Source organism: Cystoisospora suis, assembly GCF_002600585.1.
Source record: "Cystoisospora suis strain Wien I chromosome Unknown contig_4440, whole genome shotgun sequence".
In the NCBI taxonomy this organism is placed as follows: domain Eukaryota; phylum Apicomplexa; class Conoidasida; order Eucoccidiorida; family Sarcocystidae; genus Cystoisospora; species Cystoisospora suis.
In genome coordinates, this window is record NW_027157232.1 from 1 (window position 1) to 17859 (window position 17859).

Consider the following 17859-nt stretch of genomic DNA (forward strand, 5'->3'; position numbering starts at 1 on the left):
TCAGGACGCGAGCTTCCTGACATCAACCCTTATTATAGAAGAAGAAAACCTCCCTCCCCGCTCGCTCTCCTTCTTCCGCTGGATTGCAAGAAAGGAAGGACATCTTAAGACAATGAAGAAAAAGAGAATTTGCCATTCCCGAGTCTGTTGTTGTCGCGCCATCCATCCAGCCATGTCGGTGAAGGGAGGCGTTACTTGCTGATTGACCTTTCTTGTTTCCTTTTTGATCCTTATCTTGTCTCACCTAGGTTTCCGTCGCTCTCTCTCCGATTCTGCCTCAAAATGTCTCCTCTCTCTCTCTCTTACTACCGCTTCAAGTAGGGACAATGAAGAAACAAGAAGAGGACCCCTTCCTTCTCTCGTAGAAGAAGATCGAAATAGAGAGAGAGCTCGCTCTTTTTAACTCGAGTCCGACCTCCCGCCGAGAGGTCGTTGTCCTACCGAGCTGCTACTCCTCCTCCTGCTGCTACTTCCTACTCATCGCCGTCGTCGTCTCCCACCCCCACCCCCACTATTTAGGCGACCACGGAGATCGTTCGTTCACTGCCTAGCGGGCCCTCAGCATCATAATTGACGGAGGTTGTTGTCTGAGGGAGGAAAGAGTTTTCGTCGTCGCGTGCTTCGTTCCTTTTTACTTGCTTCTTGCTCCGAAAAGCGTTTCTACTGCTACTACTGGTAGTTCCGAGCCTTTTTCTCCGGCGCTGCAATGGACGGATAGATGAATGAATGAAGAAGTGGAAGGGGAAGAAGAAGAGAAAAGGAGATGAGGATTACGCCGGGGAGATTGATGGATCCCTGGCCAAGAAGACATGAGAGACGAACTTATTCTTCTTTGACCTGCCCTAAGCTTCTTTTCACTCTCACTGTGGGAGAGAGGGAGGGAGGGCTCGAGGTCGGTCGGCTTGGAGGCGCCTTAGTCAGTCATTCATTCGCCCCTTTGTCTTATTTTGATTGCTTTTGTTGCTTTCTGTCTTTCTTCTCTCTTAATACTGAGTAAGTGACTTTTCCTTAAAACAGGAGAAAGCGGTGGGTGTTTTTTTTTTTCTCTTTCTCTCATACAGACTTCTTTCTCTCCCTCCGTCCGTCTCTCAAACACTCGATCATTGTTGCTGTTGTCCGATGGCTGAAAGGTTTTTTCTCTCCTTCTTTTTTCGCTCTATCTATTTCCCCTCCTTTTGTCGATAGAGCGCTCGATTGTTCCATGCTCCACTCAAGAGCTTTCACCCATCCGCCTTGTTTTATCTAGTTGAATCGCGCATGTTTTCTTGCCGTCCTTTCTCCTCCGCAAAAGTCCAGCGGTCTTGTTTCTTTGACCCTAAAACGAAGCTAGTCAGTTGTCTTTTGAACCAGTTGAGGAACTAATTAAGCTGATGCGTATATGAGTCGTTTCAGCAGAGAAACTCGTCCATTTCGATCGATTCTTTTCTCCGCGCTTTCCCGCCGCGGAAGAATGGACTCAGCAGCTAACTAACGAACGACCATCCGCATGAATGAAGAGAGGGCCGCCTATCATCATCATCATCGTCATCTTTGTCTTTCCGTGTTTTTTCAATTGTCAAGCTTTTCCTCTTTTCTTCTCGAAAGAAAAAGAGAGAGGCCCTTGTTTTTTCTAAATTCTTCTCCTCCCGTTGTTTCCCCGAAACACTTTTCATTCCTTCCTACGGTCAAGACAATAATTGACCGTGCAACGGCATCTATTTATCTATCGAATTGTCTGTGATCTATCGCTCTTCAATCTAACTATCTGTCTGTAATCTATCTAGGCATGCGTCAGTTGTTTCTCCAGAAGAGCCGTTGTCGTGGGTTTTTTCCATCCATTTGCTTTCCGTCTTTCTTTCGATTCTCCGAACAACCTTCATTTCTTCCATTTCGTTATTCTCCTCTCTCTTCTTTGAAAAGAAGAAGGTCTCCCTGACATCTTTGTGCTTTCATCTTGTTGTCTCCTTTTTCAGGTATGCTTTTTCTCTAACTCTCTTTCCTTCCTGCATCGCCCCTTTCTTGTCTTGTTCATTGCAGTGACCGGATGCGTCTTATCTCTTTGTGCGTTCTCTCTTCTTCATTCCGGGGGTTTTTATCGCCATTGCCAGCACACAGGCGCAGGCATTTCTTTCTCCTTTTTGTCTCGTGTTTTTAACGCATCCTCGATTCCAGGTCCTTGTGTCTCTTTCTCTTCTTCATTGTGGCTCTCCAGGTCTTCTTGGTAGGTTGTCGTTTGTATGGAGGTGGTGCATGCAGTCTTTCTGTCTTCTTCAAAACTCTCGTTTTTATCACCCCTGCTAGGAAGGATATCTACCCTCACCGATGCCTTTCTCTTCTTATCTTCTATGAGGAAGATCAGTTACGAGAAGAAGCCCAGAGAGCCTCTCCGTTCACAGCTCATCTTTCTCCCGACGTTTCTCTAAACAGGAATCGTCCCTTCATCTTCTTTCTTCTTTCCATCGCAGGAACCTTTCAAGAAGAAAAAGAAAAGGACGAAGTCAGTCCTTTCTCCTTACGCAGGGAGGCCATCTGTCTGTGTGTTCCTCCCCGCTCGAGGCCGGCCTTACCTGGAGGCCAGTAGACATGGCTAGCTGATGTGGGTGGTGTCTGATGTGTGTGTCTATTCTATGTTGATGTGAAGGAAGAAAAGAAAGAGAGAGAACTCTAAATCAGATCTCTCCTTTCTTCTTCCGCAGTGGGGATATCTCCCTCTTATTTTCTTCTCGGCAATTTCTTCAGAAAGACCAAAGATCATGAGAAAAAGAAGAAGAGGTCGACGAAATCTAGTCCTTCGAGATTCGATGCGAAAATGCTAGAAGAGAGTAACACCCCCCGGCTGGTGTCTTCTCCTCCTTCTTAGGAGTAATAGTAGTAGTATTAGCAGGCGAGACATCTCTGACGTGTCTAGTCATTTTTGTTGGCATGAAGGGGGATCGAAAAGGTCCCTTCTTAAAACGGTCAAACTTCCTCTCCTTCTTCTCCATAGAGGGTTGACATCTCTGCATCTTTCTTTCTCCCCTTGCTCATGAAGTCTCTTGGGAGAGAGAGAGAAAGAAGGTAAAACATTCTTTTTCTCCTTCTCCTCCTCGTAGAGATGATCCGTTGGGCCCAACTGCATGCATGCATGCACTCAGACAGAAAGTCTTGACCACTCAAGAAAGATCCACACTATTCACATCACTTAAACCACATACAAAATACTATGTACAGGACATACATGCTAGCCACATTGCATGCATACTAGCTCCCTGCCCCCTTCTCTCCATCGCCTCGAAATAGGTATAACACATACATATATCTACATAGAGGTATATAGACACATATCTGTCTATATCTATCTATATATGTCAATAGATAGAGATATAGAGATATGTATGTATTTGCATATGAATGTGGGCGGTCTTTAAGCAGGTACATGATGATCGATAGAGTTTCTCTCAGTTATATCTCGCTTGTTCCTTGTCACCTTCCCTCTTCCTCGAGACAAGAAAGATATCTCCGAGCTAGATTGGAATAGAAGAAAGAAGGAATCTTCTCAGCTCCTATCAAGATCCTCTTCTTCATTGGACCGACCGCGTGTCTCTCATCCAAAAAGAGTTAGAAACACATGCAAAATCTACATGAAGAAAGAACTTCAGTAGGAAGGAGATGATTCAGAAGAAGAAGAAGAAATGTTCCTTCTCCATGGCTTCATGAGGAGTGAGAAGGAGAAAGGTCTTTTTTGGTCTCTTAGACGTTTGCCTAGGTTGGAACCCATGCTATCGATCTACCTGTCGATCGATTTGTCTACTGTCTAGCTATCGATCGATCGCCTTCTTCCTCTTCCTCCTTACCTACTTGGTTTGTTTCTTTCTCCCTGTAGAGATTTTGAGAGAGATTGATGTGTATAGAAATCTGTCTACCACTCGTCTTCTTCTTCTCTCCTTCTTCTTCGTCTTCAAGAGAATCTTTCGTGGACAGATACACAGACGCCATTTCTCTTGTTGTCCTCAAGAAAGGCCGCTCTATCTAGACATCGACCTAGCTAGCTAGGTAGCTAGCTAGTTAGGTTAGGTTTCGACACATAGGGAAGATGGAGGAATTGAAAGGATTGAGCTGTTTTGGTGGGACGAATGTGGTTTGGAGACGACACCCGAGAATTCCACCTGATGATGGAAAATGTAAGAAGCACCATTCTAGGAGAACCGAATATAAGACGAATGAAGGGAGAAGAAGATCGGATCTTCGCTCTCCCCAGACACATCGCCGTCGCTTTCTTTCCTCTCGCTTTTCTTCTTTCACTTCTTCTTTTTCTTCCGGGAGAAAAGAAGCGAGAGAACAAGAGAATGGACGCAGTGCCCTAGCATCTCTTGAAGCAGTTGTGGTCGTTGCAGGAAAGAAAGAAGAGAAAGATTTCGACCAAAGAAGAGACGATGAAGATGAGGAAGAAGAAGAATTTGATCGACATGGGGTGTTTTCTTCTTCTTCTCTTCAGGTTTATCACCCCCCCCCCACTACTACTTCATCCTCGTCATCATGTGATCGTCGTGCAAAACTCTCTTCTTCTTCTTCTTCTACTTCCTTTTCCTCTTCTGCCAGTCGCCATCTTCCTCTTCCTTCCTCTTCATCTTCTTCAGATGGAGTTCTTCCTCCATGCTTTTGGCTAGCTCCATCGCGACGTCGGCCTTTGTATTTCTTTGTGAGCCGCTTCGTCTTTCTTGTCGTTTACTTTCTGACGGCGGATATTCTGATGAATATTGGAAGTGTCACTTCGGACTATCTTTACTTCAAAGATCCCCAGCCTAAGCTGCATGATCGTTTTCATGACTGGATTCTCAAAGGCAAGCCGATCCCAGGTGTCTCTTCGACGATCCCCGATATCTTAGCTGTGTCTCTCTTATGTATTACAGGGCTAAGGCATGTCTTTTTTGTCAGGGTTCCTTTGAATCTTCTCATCTTGTATCGCTTCATGTTTCTCTTAAGCAGTCTTTATATCATCAGAGGAATCGCCATCTTTCTAACGACCATGCCTACCCCGGTCTTCGACTGTAAAAAGATTGAGGTGGAGACAGTTGGAGATTTCATACGGCATGTTCTCCAGGCTTCTTTCTTTCAGCTTAGTCTGTGTACAGATATGATAGTCTCCGGTCATACTTCCAGTCTCTGTCTATGTATTGCTACGTGGCTGTACTATGCTAACTGTAATCCACCGGAGAGGGAGGGGGGAGAAGAAGGCGGGGACATCATTCCTTTCTATTTCTTCATGGAGAAACTTCGGGAAGGATGCGGATCTCTCGTGAACAAGGCACCTTGGAAGCAGAGAGAAAGAAGAAGAAGAAGAAAAGAAGAAGAGCAAGGGGGGGGAGAACAACAAGAAGAAGAAAGGAAGATGATTGGAGAACAAGAGAGAGAAAGTCTCAAGAAAGATGAAAGAGATGGTCGGGATGAAAGGAAAAGACGAGAAGAAAAAGAGGGGAAGGATGAAGAAGAAGAAAAAGAAGAGAATGAGAGGATGATCAAGATAGGAGAGGGCGGGTGTGTGGGAGAGAGAGAGGAAGAGGAAGAGCCATGTAAGAAAGATGAGAGAGAGAAAGAAGAAAAGTTTGATAACGCCTTGCTGCTACATACCTCGAAAGTCTTATATTCGGGAAGTGTCTTCGCTGGATCTACACGGGAAGAAGAAGAAGATGATAATGAAGAGAAAGGTTACACTGAAGAAGTAGAAGAAGAAAGAGAGAAGGGAGAGAAGATAAGGAAGAAGGAAATTGCTGCAGAGACGAAGAATGAAGAAGAAGAAGGACAGATCCACGCTCGAAAAGACAAGAGTCATTCTCCTTTCAATCGTCCTACGAATTCTACCACTACTACTATCACTCTTCCTACTTCCCCGTCATCACATATGCATTCTTCTTCTCCTTGTCATCGTGTGTTTCTTCATGAAGAGAGACATTTGGCTTCGTCGCCTCTTTTGTCTTTATCTTCCATGAAAGAATCTCACACCCCCGCTCAAGCTTCTCTGTGCAAGAAGACAAAAGAAGAAGATGGAGAACACGAAGAGGAGACGAAGAGTAAGAAAGAGAAGATCTCCTCTGGAAAGCAAGAAGCTCGGATGGACAAGAAGAAAGATGAAGAAGATGATGCAAGACACGAAGACCGTCATTCCGACAAAGAAAGAGAAAGAGAGATGCACGCGGGGGAGAGAAGTTCGACAGGGAGGAGTCTTTTGAAGAAAAGAAGATTCTCCTGTCTGGATGTTTTCTCGAGATGTCATAGAGCGATTCGTACGTGGAATCTGTTAGGTTTGTATTGTATTCTTCATGGAGTTGTCTCGATAGTATTCATCGACTTAACCTTCATTCACTATACTGTCGACATCTGCTTCGGAATCCTCGTCGTCTTCGCTCTTTTTACGTCCTACCACATGATGCTTTCTCTTATCTGGGTCGAGAAGAACCGACTGTCCATTCTCGGTGGGGGGGGGAGGAGGAGAAGAAGAAGGGATAGATGTGTCGTCTGTAGGAGAGAAGAAGAAGAGGATGAAAGAGGAAGGAGAAAGAGAAGCGAAGAGAGGAGAGCAAGAAGAAGAAGAAGAAAAGAAGAAGGAGGAGGTCTAAGAATGATAACGATACAAGGAGGGGGAGAGAAGTCGGTGGATGGCGTGGTCTCTAAGAGCGGGGTTGCAAATGAAGAAAAAGAAGAGAAAGAGGGTGGTGTCAAGAAATCTCTTCTTCATATTAAAAAGCCGAAGAATGAAGGAGATGGAGAAGATGCTGAAGAAGATAAATCAAAGAGAGGATCCAATTCCACCTCTCCCTCTCTCGAGACGAAAGCGACAAAGAAGAAGGATCTACGCACTCCCCGCTTCTCGCTCCAAGAGGGAGACAATCTATCCATTCGTATTGTCCCAGTAGGGAGTTCAGCCGATGATGAAGAAGAAGAAGAAAGAAGAGGAAGGGGACAGAGGAAGAGCGAAGAGAAGAAGAACGAGGAAGAGAGAGAGAAGAGGGACTATCAATGGCTAACTACGGAAGGACAGACTGGGGCGTCATCGCCTACGTCTTCTTTAGAGTGTCATAAAGATCCCACTTCAACCCGCCAATCTTCTCCTGCATCTTTCGAACAAGAAGAAGAAGATGAATGTGTTGAAAACGGAGATAAGAAGAAGCAGACTTTACAAGATGAAGAAGAAAAGAATGAAAGGGTCAAAGCAAGAGAGAAAGGAGCCCCCGGGGAACAAGGAGAGAGCAACTCTTTGTCGGCTTCTTCAAGAGAGACGGAGAAGAAAAAATCTCGTGTGGAGACTCGTCATCCTCTAGATCCACAGAAAGAAGAAGAAGAAAGAAGAGAGTCGAGAATAGAGAGCGGTGATTTGCGTAGAAGAAGAAGAAGTGAAGGAGAGGAGAACCAACGGCACGGGACAGAAAACAATACAAGAAGAAAGAGAAGAAAAGAGCAAGGAGGTCGATGCATGCACTCAGAAGAAGAAGAAGAAGAGAGGGTGTCTTCCTCTTCTTGTTGGAAATGTTGTTCTCTCCCTCCTCGCCATCGTCAGTATCCTTATGGTACTGCTTCATCTTCCTCCTCGGACAATGGAGAAGAAGAAGAAGAGGAAGGAAGAAGAAGAAGTAGCAGTAGTAGTAGTAGAAAGAAGATCTCCTACTATCGTGATGCTTCTTCTTGTCGTGGTCTCGTATCGTATTCTTCTTCTTCTTCTTGCAAGAGACACATGAACTTATTAGAGAGCCTGAAGGGCGAGGAATTTTCTGATCCATACAGCCATTCAGCTACAGCAGTCTTAAACTTTCCTCTCATCCATTGGTTTGCCGTCGTCATTAGAATCTTCGAGGGCCTAGAGTAAAGGGAGCGAACGCACAAGAAGAAAGAGAAGTAGGAAAAGAAGAAGACGTTAGGGGGACAGAGCAAGAAAGAAAGAGACGTGAAATAGATCTCTTAGAGACACGAGCATCACGGTGAATGAAGGAATGAAGAGAAAGATCTTTCTCTCTTTCTTTCTTTCTTTCTTTTCTTCTCTGTCTTTGTCTCTATGTGTCTCGATCTGTGTATATAGATCTACTTACAGATGATATGTGCCCCTCTATCTGATACGTGGGGGATTTGGTATTTATCTACTTCCGTCCATCTATCTCATACAAACTCGAGAAGATGAATGAAAGAAAGAAAGAAAAGGAGAAGAAGGAGAGACCTTTTTCTTTCATTTCCTTCTCGTCTTGCATGCACGAAAAGACGCCGGGGGGGATGATGCATGGGGATTAACAAGGAGGGCGACAAAACGTCTCTTTCTCTTTCTTTCTTTCTGTCGTGTCTCGGGCGGGATTGTTTGATCATTCTTATCGTTGAGAAGTGAAGAAGAGGAAGAAGAAGAAGAGGAAGAAGAAGAAGATTTGCTTCATGTGACTTTATGATTTGAATAAGGCCCCTGAGGCGCCGCGTGTTTTTTCTTTGTCGGAGTGAAAAGAAGAAGAAGAAGAAGAAAGAAGATGCGATGGAAGGACCGAGGGAGGCCAGGCGCTTGTTTACTTCCTCCTTCCTCCTGCATGCTGTCAAACAGGATATCAAAGAGCATAAACTTCTTTCTCATGTATCTTTCTCCGGTCACCAACCTGTCAACTTTACCTATCTATCTTTAATCTATCTATCTTTAATCTATCTCTCTTCAATCCATCTTTAGTCTATCTATCTATCTATCTTCAGTCTATCTATCTCTCTATCTCTAATCGATCTATTTCTCGGTAGTCTATTTGTCTACATCTATCTTTTTATGTATCGGTCTGTTTCTGACCACAAGGGAGATGCATCTGCGGTGTACATACACCCGAAAGCTATGCGCGATCTTCGTATTGAAGCAGGCGATATAGTGCTTCTTTCTGGGAGGAGAAAGCGCGAAACATTTGGAATTGCTTTACCTGCTCCAGAGGGAAAGGAAAGAGAAAGAAGGAAGATATGAACGCGAATGCTCTTCTTCTTCTTTCTCTTAGGATTTTAGATATGTTTTGGGCATGTGTGGTTTGTATGAATGAAGCGCTGCATGCAACTTTTATTCTTTCTTTCTTTCTATCCTTTCTTCAGGAGGGAAAGAAGGTTACGTAACATACAAGCAAAGGAGAAAAGAACTACCCAATTTGCCTCTCCTTTCTTGGATGTGTCGATCAATCTATCTATCTGTCTTCTGTGTATCTCTTTCTTGTCTCTTTCTCTTCTCGTTGATACCTCAACCCATGTAGTAAAGATAGAGATAATCCAGATAGAAGAAATACCACTTTGTACATATCTATCTACTGATATATATGCATATAGACATAGAGAGACAGATTAAAGATAGATTAAAGATAGATAGATACCTGTTCTGACTTCATGCAGGGGGGGTGCATGAAGTCATAGAGATCTATAGAGAGAAAGAAAGGAAGACGTAGATGGGTATGATATGTCAAGAAATGAAGAAAAGAAGAAGAAGAAGCATGGGGGGTTTCTCTTTTTTCTTTTAGAGAGAGGAAGGCGTAGTAGTAGTAGTTGTTGTCTCCGTAAGAGTCCCAGACAGGCAGGGATGAAGAAGGGGAGAAGACGAAGAAGAAGAAGAAGTTTTGAAGATTCTTAGATAAAATAAGTAAAGAAGCTCTACGAAGTCAATCTTTCTCACGCGGAGAAAGAAATGGGTGTCCACTTATTCTTCCTCTTCTTGTTGATCGTAGATGTCCTTCGTCATCCCTCTTTCTTTCTCTTTCTTTCTTTCTTTTTCTTTCAAAGAAGAGAAGAAGAAGAAAGGCGAAGGAGGAGCAGCGGATGCGTTGCGCGTGCGTGTTGAGGCGACCCACCGGACGTTCATATGTGTGTCTGTCGTTGGTTCGGCCCGTCTTCTCATCTCTCTCTTTTCACATCTGTCTCTTCATCTACTAATAGTATTGCTCATAATACAACTAGTAGGAAGTCGTTGTGTTTCTATGAGAGTAAGAATGCAGAGAGAAAGAAAGAATGAATGAATGAAGAGAAAGAGAAAGAGAGATGTCTGTATATATGTATATCTTTTTTCTCTTCTATAGATATGTATATGTGTATATGTGGGGCGAGGGAGTGTATAAGATGACGAAGTTCTAGAGATTTCCCTCCCTCCTTTCCTTTGTCATCCATGTTGATCTCCTTGTTCTTTTGCTTTCTCCTCTTTTCTTTCTCCTCTTTTCTTTCTCCTCTTTTGCTTTCTCCTCTTTTCTTTCTCCTCATTTCTTTCTCCTCTTTTCTTTCTCCTTCGTCTGTATCCAAGATTTCACTGTCGCTCTTTGATCAGTCGCCTCGCCCCCGACTCCTTGCTTCTTCTTCTTTTTCTTCTTCTTCTGTTTCGTGTAGACATTTTGCATGTGTGTTGTATATCTCAAAGTGTGCTTATTCATCTGCGGTCATAGTAATGAAGATCTGACGCCTCAAGAAAAGAAGGAAAGGAAGGCTGGGGGTGGCGTGCAGAGAGAATCACTCTCCGTCTTCATTTCTCTGTACATACACCTCTGCGGTTGACGGGGGGGTGCTCGCCATTCTCAGCAAAGAGAGGGGAAGCGTAGAAGATCTCGAAGAAAGATGCTAAGGAAGAAGAAAGAAAGAGATAAGAAGGGAAGAGTTGAAAGAAAAGGAACGAGCCACTTGACTGTTCGTTGGGAGGGTCTTTTTCCTCTTCTTCTTCTTGGATTCATGACCTATGGTTTGTGTAAACTTTCTTTCTTTCTCACTCTTTCTTTTCTTTTCTTTGCGTGTCATGAGATGTGCTTATGATGGTGTGAAGGTTGATAGATGGATGATTCATCTCTGTGTCTCTCCCTCCCTCTCTCTCTCGTTTCTTGTGTCTCGGATGGTCTGAGGTGAGCGAGCGCTCTTCCCCCCCCCCTCGTGTTGCTCTTCCTCCTCTTGTTTCTTCTTCTTCTTCCTCCTCTTCTCTTTCCTCTCTTTCTTTTCACGTGCGTCGGTTTGTATCCTCGTGCTTCTTCTTCTTCTTGGCGTGTTTCTTCTTTTTATGGTCCTTCTTATGACTTTTCTTATGATCGCCCGGGAAGGTTTCTCTTTCTTTCTTTCTTCATTTTCTGAGGAGAGGTAACGTTGGTCAGCATTCGATGATTAAGGTCGTCATGCCTTTTGAACCTTCCGACATGCTTTCTACCGCCCCCCGTAATCTTCTTCGTGGCCTTGTCTCTCTCCTCCCTTATCTCGTCTTGTCTTATATCTCTTCTTCTCCTCCTCCTGCTCTTTCTTCTTCTTTCTCTTTCTGTCTTCACTTAACAGGTCCAACACTCCTCGCTGTCGCTCTCTCTCTTCTCTTGTGTGGGGGTGGAGATTTTCTTTCCTTTTTAAAGCCCTCGATAGATTTTTCGATTTGTATTAAAGAAAGGGGAGAGAAAGAAAGAAAGAAAGAGTGAGAAAGAAATGTGTTGGTTCAAGTTCGTGTCGGAAATAAAGAGGAAAAGTTGCCTAGTAGGAGTATGAGGTGGATCTAGATGTCTACTACTACTACTACCATACATAGAATGAAGGGAGATATAGAGATAGAGCGACATATGTAGGTAGATAGATTAAAGAGAGATAGATAGATAGATAGAGCGAGATTGATAGCTTGAAGACAGGAAGATAGAGAGACAGGTTGAATGATAAGAGGATAGGTAGAAGAAGATAGATGGATAGATTATAGATCCAATATAGACACTGTAGGTGAGGAGGTATAAGAAATGGAATGGCTTTATTTAGTAATTGCTAGACCTCTAAGTCTGCATGGCTAGCTAGCTATCTATCTCTCTTCACTCGATCTTTTCTATGTCTTTTTTGTATCTATCATCTACTAGTACTTCTCTCGAGCTGCACTACATTCCCCATGGGGAGAGAATGAATGAATGGCTGGACCTAGGAAGGAGGAATGATCGATTCGAGATAAAGCCGCCTCTCGACGCCTCCTTCCTTCTCCAGAAAAAGGACAAAGAAGAAGAAGAAAGATCAAACAGATAAGCAAGGCTAGCTGAGGAGGCCGATCGGGGTCGAAGAAAGTTCTTTTCTCTGCGAGGTGTATAAGAAAGATACGAAATCCGAAGAGGAGACAAATACAAGGACCTTGCATGAATCTATCGCTCTATCAACTCCAGGTAGCTGCAATACTTCAAGACGATACTTACGTAGATATATATATAGGTATATATATATATATATGGATATATTTGTATGTGTATGATCGAATGAAGTTAGAGAGATCGAGTAGAAAGAAGAAGACCAAGAATAATCGACGAAGAATCCATAGGCCAAGAAAAGAGAGAGAGGGAGAGAGTTAACTCGGAGAAAGAGAATCCCCAGTCTTGGGGAGAGTTCAGCTACTTCACGAACACGAAGAGAAAAAGAGAATATCTCATCTATTACATACCTACATATATATGCCTACATAGATACATTCTCATGCATATGCACAAATACCTCTTTATACACATTTTAATAAGGATTCGTATCTTGGCATGTCTTTATACGTATGTCTACATTCGTATCTCCAGTATGTATCTAGGTATCCAGAAATGTACCTCGTCGCTAAGACACCCCACAGGCACAAAGAGATCTTCGTGCTTCCTCCTCCTACTATGGAGATGACGAACAGCTTCAGTCATATCTTTTGTCGATCACATCTCCGAGACAGATAGAAGCTTTACAACATGTAGAAGACATATCAAGATGAAAGACTTCCACACTCTCTATCTATCTCTATACCACTGCCTGCATCTTCTTCTTTCTGACAAGAGAAGATCAAGTCGTAGTAAATCGTCAGAGGGGAGACATCGACGCGATCTTGCCGACTGCAGGGTTCTTCCTGACTTTTACACAGCGGCGACGGCGGGCGGCAACCCTTTCTGTCTTCTTTACATTCTTCTTCAAACTTTCCCCTCCTTCTCTCTCTTTCTCATTTGGGAACAAGAGCAGCGTGGGGGGGGATTTTATTTCTCTTCCTTTTTACTGGACACCTACTTTTATCGTTCATAGGATTAACTCCCCCCGCGCCATCATATTCGCCTTATATTCGGAGTCACCTCGCCTTCTGTCTTCTCCCGTAGTTGTGCCTATCTCCTCAACTTTCTAATCAACTCAGGCAAAGAGACTCTAACAGAAAGGATATCTATACGTAGATATACATCCGTCCTAGCAAAGCAGATTGATCGCGCTGTCGAAGGCTATTCCATATATACATATATATCTCTATATATGTGTATCTCTATGCATGCACATCTTGATCATGAGCCGCGTAATACAGTTATGATACAAAATCTAGGTTAGATTCACGGCGAGGAGAAAATCTCCATCTGGGAGTGTATGAAACGCCTGGAGTCTGGATGAGAATTTCCTGCCTCTTTGTCTGCGGCGTCTCTTTTGAGAACCTGCCCCGATCTATCTGAAGAATCTAGATCTTCATTATCTTCTGCGACTACCTTTATCTATCTGTCTGTGGCTACATTAGACAGATGATAGAGAAAGAATGGTCTATCGAAGGCGTATGTGAGAAAGATAGATAGCTAATGCTACGCGCTTACAGCAGTCTCTTGCCCACCTCAATGTACATATAGAGATAGATACATATATATATATATATATGGATACATCTTACTTATCACGTTTCGAGGCGCGTATGTTACTCTTGCGGGGTGATTTATTCGGAGGGAGCTCTCTATCTCTAGATGCTTTTCCACATATCCAGAACTACACCCGCGTCTCTCTCTATACATAATGAACTGCCTGTATCATCTGTAGGACTGACTAGTCGTAGGTGTATGTACACCAAGAGGCCGAAGGGTGCTGAAAGTAGCAAAAGCCTTCATGTGTGAAGAAGAAGAAAAGACTTCTGCGCTTCTCTGACGAAGGCATAGCCGACGAAACTTCCGGGAGAAGGCGAAGAGACAAGGAGAAAAGAAAGACGATACCCACAACAGCAAGACGAGGAAGAACGTGAGGGGGGAGATACACCCCAGGGAGAAGGAGAGTTATGTCATCTTCCTTTCTGTGCATGCGGCTTCGTTTACAGAGGTTGTCTCCTTTGTGAGCTGGCATGCAAGAAAGACTAGACTTGTATGAGAATGACTCCTCGTCACTTTTGGGGGATGGAAGAGGTGTTCTTCTTAAACAAGAAAGCCCTCCACGGTGAAAAAGAAAGAAAGAAAGAAGGGAAGAAAGAAAAGAAAGAGAAACAATTCCACACAAAAGACACCCGAGACAGGAGGCGAGGATGATGGAACACAATCCAAATGAAGAAAGCGATCGATCAATCGACTCAGATTTTTCTTTCCTCGAGATTTCCTACATCTCTCATTCCCATCCCACCCTACGACTACGATGACGATCATGATATGATTCATAACTACTACAAAAAGGACAAATGGTGAAACACCTGCGGAGTCTGTTGTCTCTGTCTCTGTCTCCGCTTCTCACATCTGCTGGGCATCGCGCGCATCGGCAGGCGACAAAGGAGAGCAGAACCATACATCGACACAACTTTGGAGTCCTAAGAGAAAACGCCGTCATTCTTATCATCTTCCATCACTTTCAAAAGAAAGAAGAAGAGAAAAGAAGAGGGAGGAGAGGGACACCTAATACAACCGAAGGAGCCTCTCATTAATCGACCTAGCTAGCTATCTATTTATCGACCTAGCTATCTATCCATCCATCTAGCTATCTATCTACGAGAGCTCATGGTTAGCTCGAGACACCCGGAGACAGAAAGGAAGAAAAGAAAGAAATTGCATGACGGATCTCATTGTCTTCTACATTCTTCATATTATACATATAAATATGTATAGTCGCGCATACATGAATATATATGTATATGTATCCTTATGTATGCGACGGGATATGAATATGAGAGCGTTTGTATTTGCCTCCCTGGGGAGATGCACGCGCTACTCGATCCACCAGCAGGCGGCTCATGTGCCATCCCTCCCGTAGGTCTCTATCTCCTCTACTTCTTGCAGGGGAATACATACATCACACATCTATACATACGTACACACATGCGCATACATACATCATACCTACTACTATCCAACAAGCCATGTATCAGTCTCTCTCGATCTCCCCGCAACCTCTGTATTTATCTATCTATATATCTATCTATGTATATGCATTTGTATCCAGTTGAAATTGATGATATCTCGGGCTATACACACATCTATAGATATGTAAATGGATACGTATATGTAGCTCGCGACAGATGTATATATATATATATATATACACATATATATATATATATGTGTACGTATCCCCATACTTTGTGTCAAGACACCTCCATAGATACGTCGCATAAGAAGTAGTAAGAGTATTAATAGGAGTAAGAGTAGGGCTGGTCTGTATGAAATGAGAGGAGAGAGAAATCTACATGCCTTAACAAGAGAAACCATACCAACATTATATCAAACCCCATCCTCCTATCTATAATCTATCTATCTTTAATCTATCTATCTATCTCTCTATCGCATGTCTATGTAAAGATAGCAAGCAGTAGACACTATGGAATGCCAAGAAAAGAGAGAAGAGACAGAAGAAGAAGAAGAGGGCCATTTGCTCTTCTTCTTCTTCTACTGCCCCTCGCCATCTTTCTCTTCTCTCTACATTAAAACAACACACGCTTTTCGGCTCCTTTTCTTCTCCCATCGATAAGAATGCTAAGAAGCAAAGCAAAATAGAAATAGGAAAAGGAGACACAGAGAGAAGCACCTTTTGTTTTGTAAGCCTCGTGTTAAGCCTGCTCGTCAATCGATACAGACAGAAATCTTCGGAAAGATAAGACAAGAGACAGGACTCGAAAGTGCACTTTCTTTTCTAAAGAAGAAAGAGACACCCCCAGCACACGTCATCCTCTTCACTCTGTTGTTCTTTTATATACAAGCCTTCGGGAGAAGGGGGGGGAGAAAGGAAAGATAGAGAGGTGTTTGAATTGCTCCTCCATAGGCAGGAGAAACGACGACCTTGGGAGAGAGATGGGGATGGAGCGAGAATGTTTAGATCATGAATTTACTCTTTTATTCCTCTCTCTCATCTCTTTCTTGGCAAGGGAGGTGTGAAGAAGACAAGGAAGCATCAATCATCCTCTCCTCTTCTTTCTTTGTTTCTTCCATCTCTCTCTTCTCTCTTTCTCTCTTCTATAGACACAGGCAACTCTCGTATATATACCCGTCCAAGTTTGAAGAGCTTCTTCAGCACATTATGTAGATAGAGAGATCTAAAGAATCTAGATCATCTCTTGGTCTTGTATAGATTCCCTTCGTGCCTTGTGTCTCTTCTCCTTTTACACGGATGAAAGAGCTTCTCCGTCGCTCCCCCGTCCGTCACTTGTCCCTCTGTGTTGGTTTGAATTTGCCGAACTACCTGAAGATTTCGTAGAAGAAGATGAAGGGATATCTCCATCTAATAGCCAGGCATCTCCTTGTAGAATACTTCTCTGTAGACCTAGAGAAACCTCTTGATCGATCTGCGCATAGAAAGCCTTCTTCTTCGAGGAGATAGCTCCACCTCCTCCTAGCCCTATATACGAAGAATAGGCGCCTGTTAACGAAGACAAGGAGAGCGACGATGCATGCCGAGACGTCGATTTCCTTCCGCTCATCGTCTGGCCTGGCAGGATCACTCCGGTAGGGAAGTTATGAAGACTCGGAGTGCTATTCGCTCCTAAAGAAGAAGAAAGAGATGACGAGGAAAGCCCCAACGAAGAAGAAGAAGAGGAGAAGAACCCCCCAGAGAAGAAAGCAGATCCCGCACTTTGCTGGCGTGCATGCGCATCTGCGAGTAACGAGCCTGTTTGTCTCTGAAAGAAAGACGTTAAATTCGAGGAGATTTCATGAGCTGTAAGAGGTAAGGCTAGCGGATTGGATGAAGAAGAAGAAGAGGGATTCTGACCTGAATGACCTCCGGCTAGACCTGTCGCTTTATCATGGAGCTTCGATGGCTTTGTAGCAGTAGAAGAAGAAGAGAGGGGGAGAGAAAGATCTCCTGAGAGAGGAGAAGATGATGGAGAAGGAGAGAGCTGGAGTCGATCTTCGTTAAGACGTTGGAGAATCTGCAGTTCTTCTAGACATTCCTATAAAGAAAAGAAACAAAATGACGATGTAGATAGAAGGCATCAGCTAAATAGGAGACACGCAAAAAAGGGGAGAGATGAAAGAAGAAAGACAAGGTTATGTGGCAACAGGAGCGTGGATAGAGAACGTATTGATAGAGAGTGAGTTAGAGAGAGAGACAGGTGAAGGAGAGAAAGAGAGAAAGAAAGACTGGTAGATTAGGAAGGATGAATGAAAGCAGAGTGAATTATATGGATGACACACGATAGACAGAGCCCTCAAATAGAAAGATAGACAGATGATGAAACAGAGAGGTAGAGCTGTCTGTACAGGAGAGAGTGCGAGTATCGACTTACTGTCAAAGAAGCGAGCGTGACGGGATACTTGCCCTCTGGATCAGGTTGGAGATGAGCTAAAATGATAAGATAATTCGTCAATTCCGTCACACGGGTTGCCCGAAGAACGAGAGAAAGATGTGTCTGATACGCTCCGCCACGTCCTAGGAAGACGGGAAGTGTACATACACCACAGACAAAAAGAAGCACACTGTCACATGAGAGGAGAAAAGAAGAAAGACAAAAAAGACCCTTCTCGCCTTTCCTATCAGAGCGAAAGAGAGAAGCTACATTCATAGTGATGAACAACAGTGCTAGGGTACATGTATGAAAGACGGAAAGTTTAGTGGTATAAACATCTCAAACATACACCGAGAGAAAGACGAAGAAAAGATTCTCCTTTGACGAGAACTTATCCTACTTACTACGGTATTGGGAAATCTTAAGAAGGCTTCGAAAGCCTCATGTTTAAAAAAACCTCCTATCTGTCTATCTATCTTTAA

General features: G+C 43.6%; 5 protein-coding genes across 5 annotated transcripts; 1 reads left to right on the forward strand and 4 right to left on the reverse strand.

Moving 5' to 3' along the window:
* The first annotated feature begins 42 nt into the window (after positions 1–42).
* On the forward strand, positions 43–11400 carry CSUI_008091 (uncharacterized protein). The gene has a single exon (XM_068068230.1). The coding sequence runs from the start codon at positions 4052–4054 to the stop codon at positions 7814–7816; it is 3765 nt and encodes a 1254-aa protein (XP_067919790.1). The 5' UTR covers positions 43–4051; the 3' UTR covers positions 7817–11400.
* Positions 2888–3936, reverse strand: CSUI_008092 (uncharacterized protein; the record flags this gene model as incomplete). Its single annotated transcript, XM_068068231.1, has 2 exons — positions 2888–3091; positions 3817–3936. Coding segments are annotated over 2 exons (324 nt in total), but the record flags the coding sequence as incomplete, so codon positions are not given.
* On the reverse strand, positions 7618–8514 carry CSUI_008093 (uncharacterized protein; the record flags this gene model as incomplete). Its single annotated transcript, XM_068068232.1, has 2 exons — positions 7618–7807; positions 8162–8514. Coding segments are annotated over 2 exons (543 nt in total), but the record flags the coding sequence as incomplete, so codon positions are not given.
* An 829-nt stretch (positions 11401–12229) lies between the features above and the next one.
* Positions 12230–13333, reverse strand: CSUI_008094 (uncharacterized protein). Its single transcript, XM_068068233.1, has one exon. The coding sequence runs from the start codon at positions 12588–12590 to the stop codon at positions 12462–12464; it is 129 nt and encodes a 42-aa protein (XP_067919793.1). The 5' UTR covers positions 12591–13333; the 3' UTR covers positions 12230–12461.
* A 108-nt stretch (positions 13334–13441) lies between these two features.
* Positions 13442–17518, reverse strand: CSUI_008095 (uncharacterized protein; the record flags this gene model as incomplete). The annotated part of the gene is made up of 2 exons (XM_068068234.1): positions 13442–17041; positions 17378–17518. Coding segments are annotated over 2 exons (930 nt in total), but the record flags the coding sequence as incomplete, so codon positions are not given.
* Positions 17519–17859: the final 341 nt, after the last annotated feature.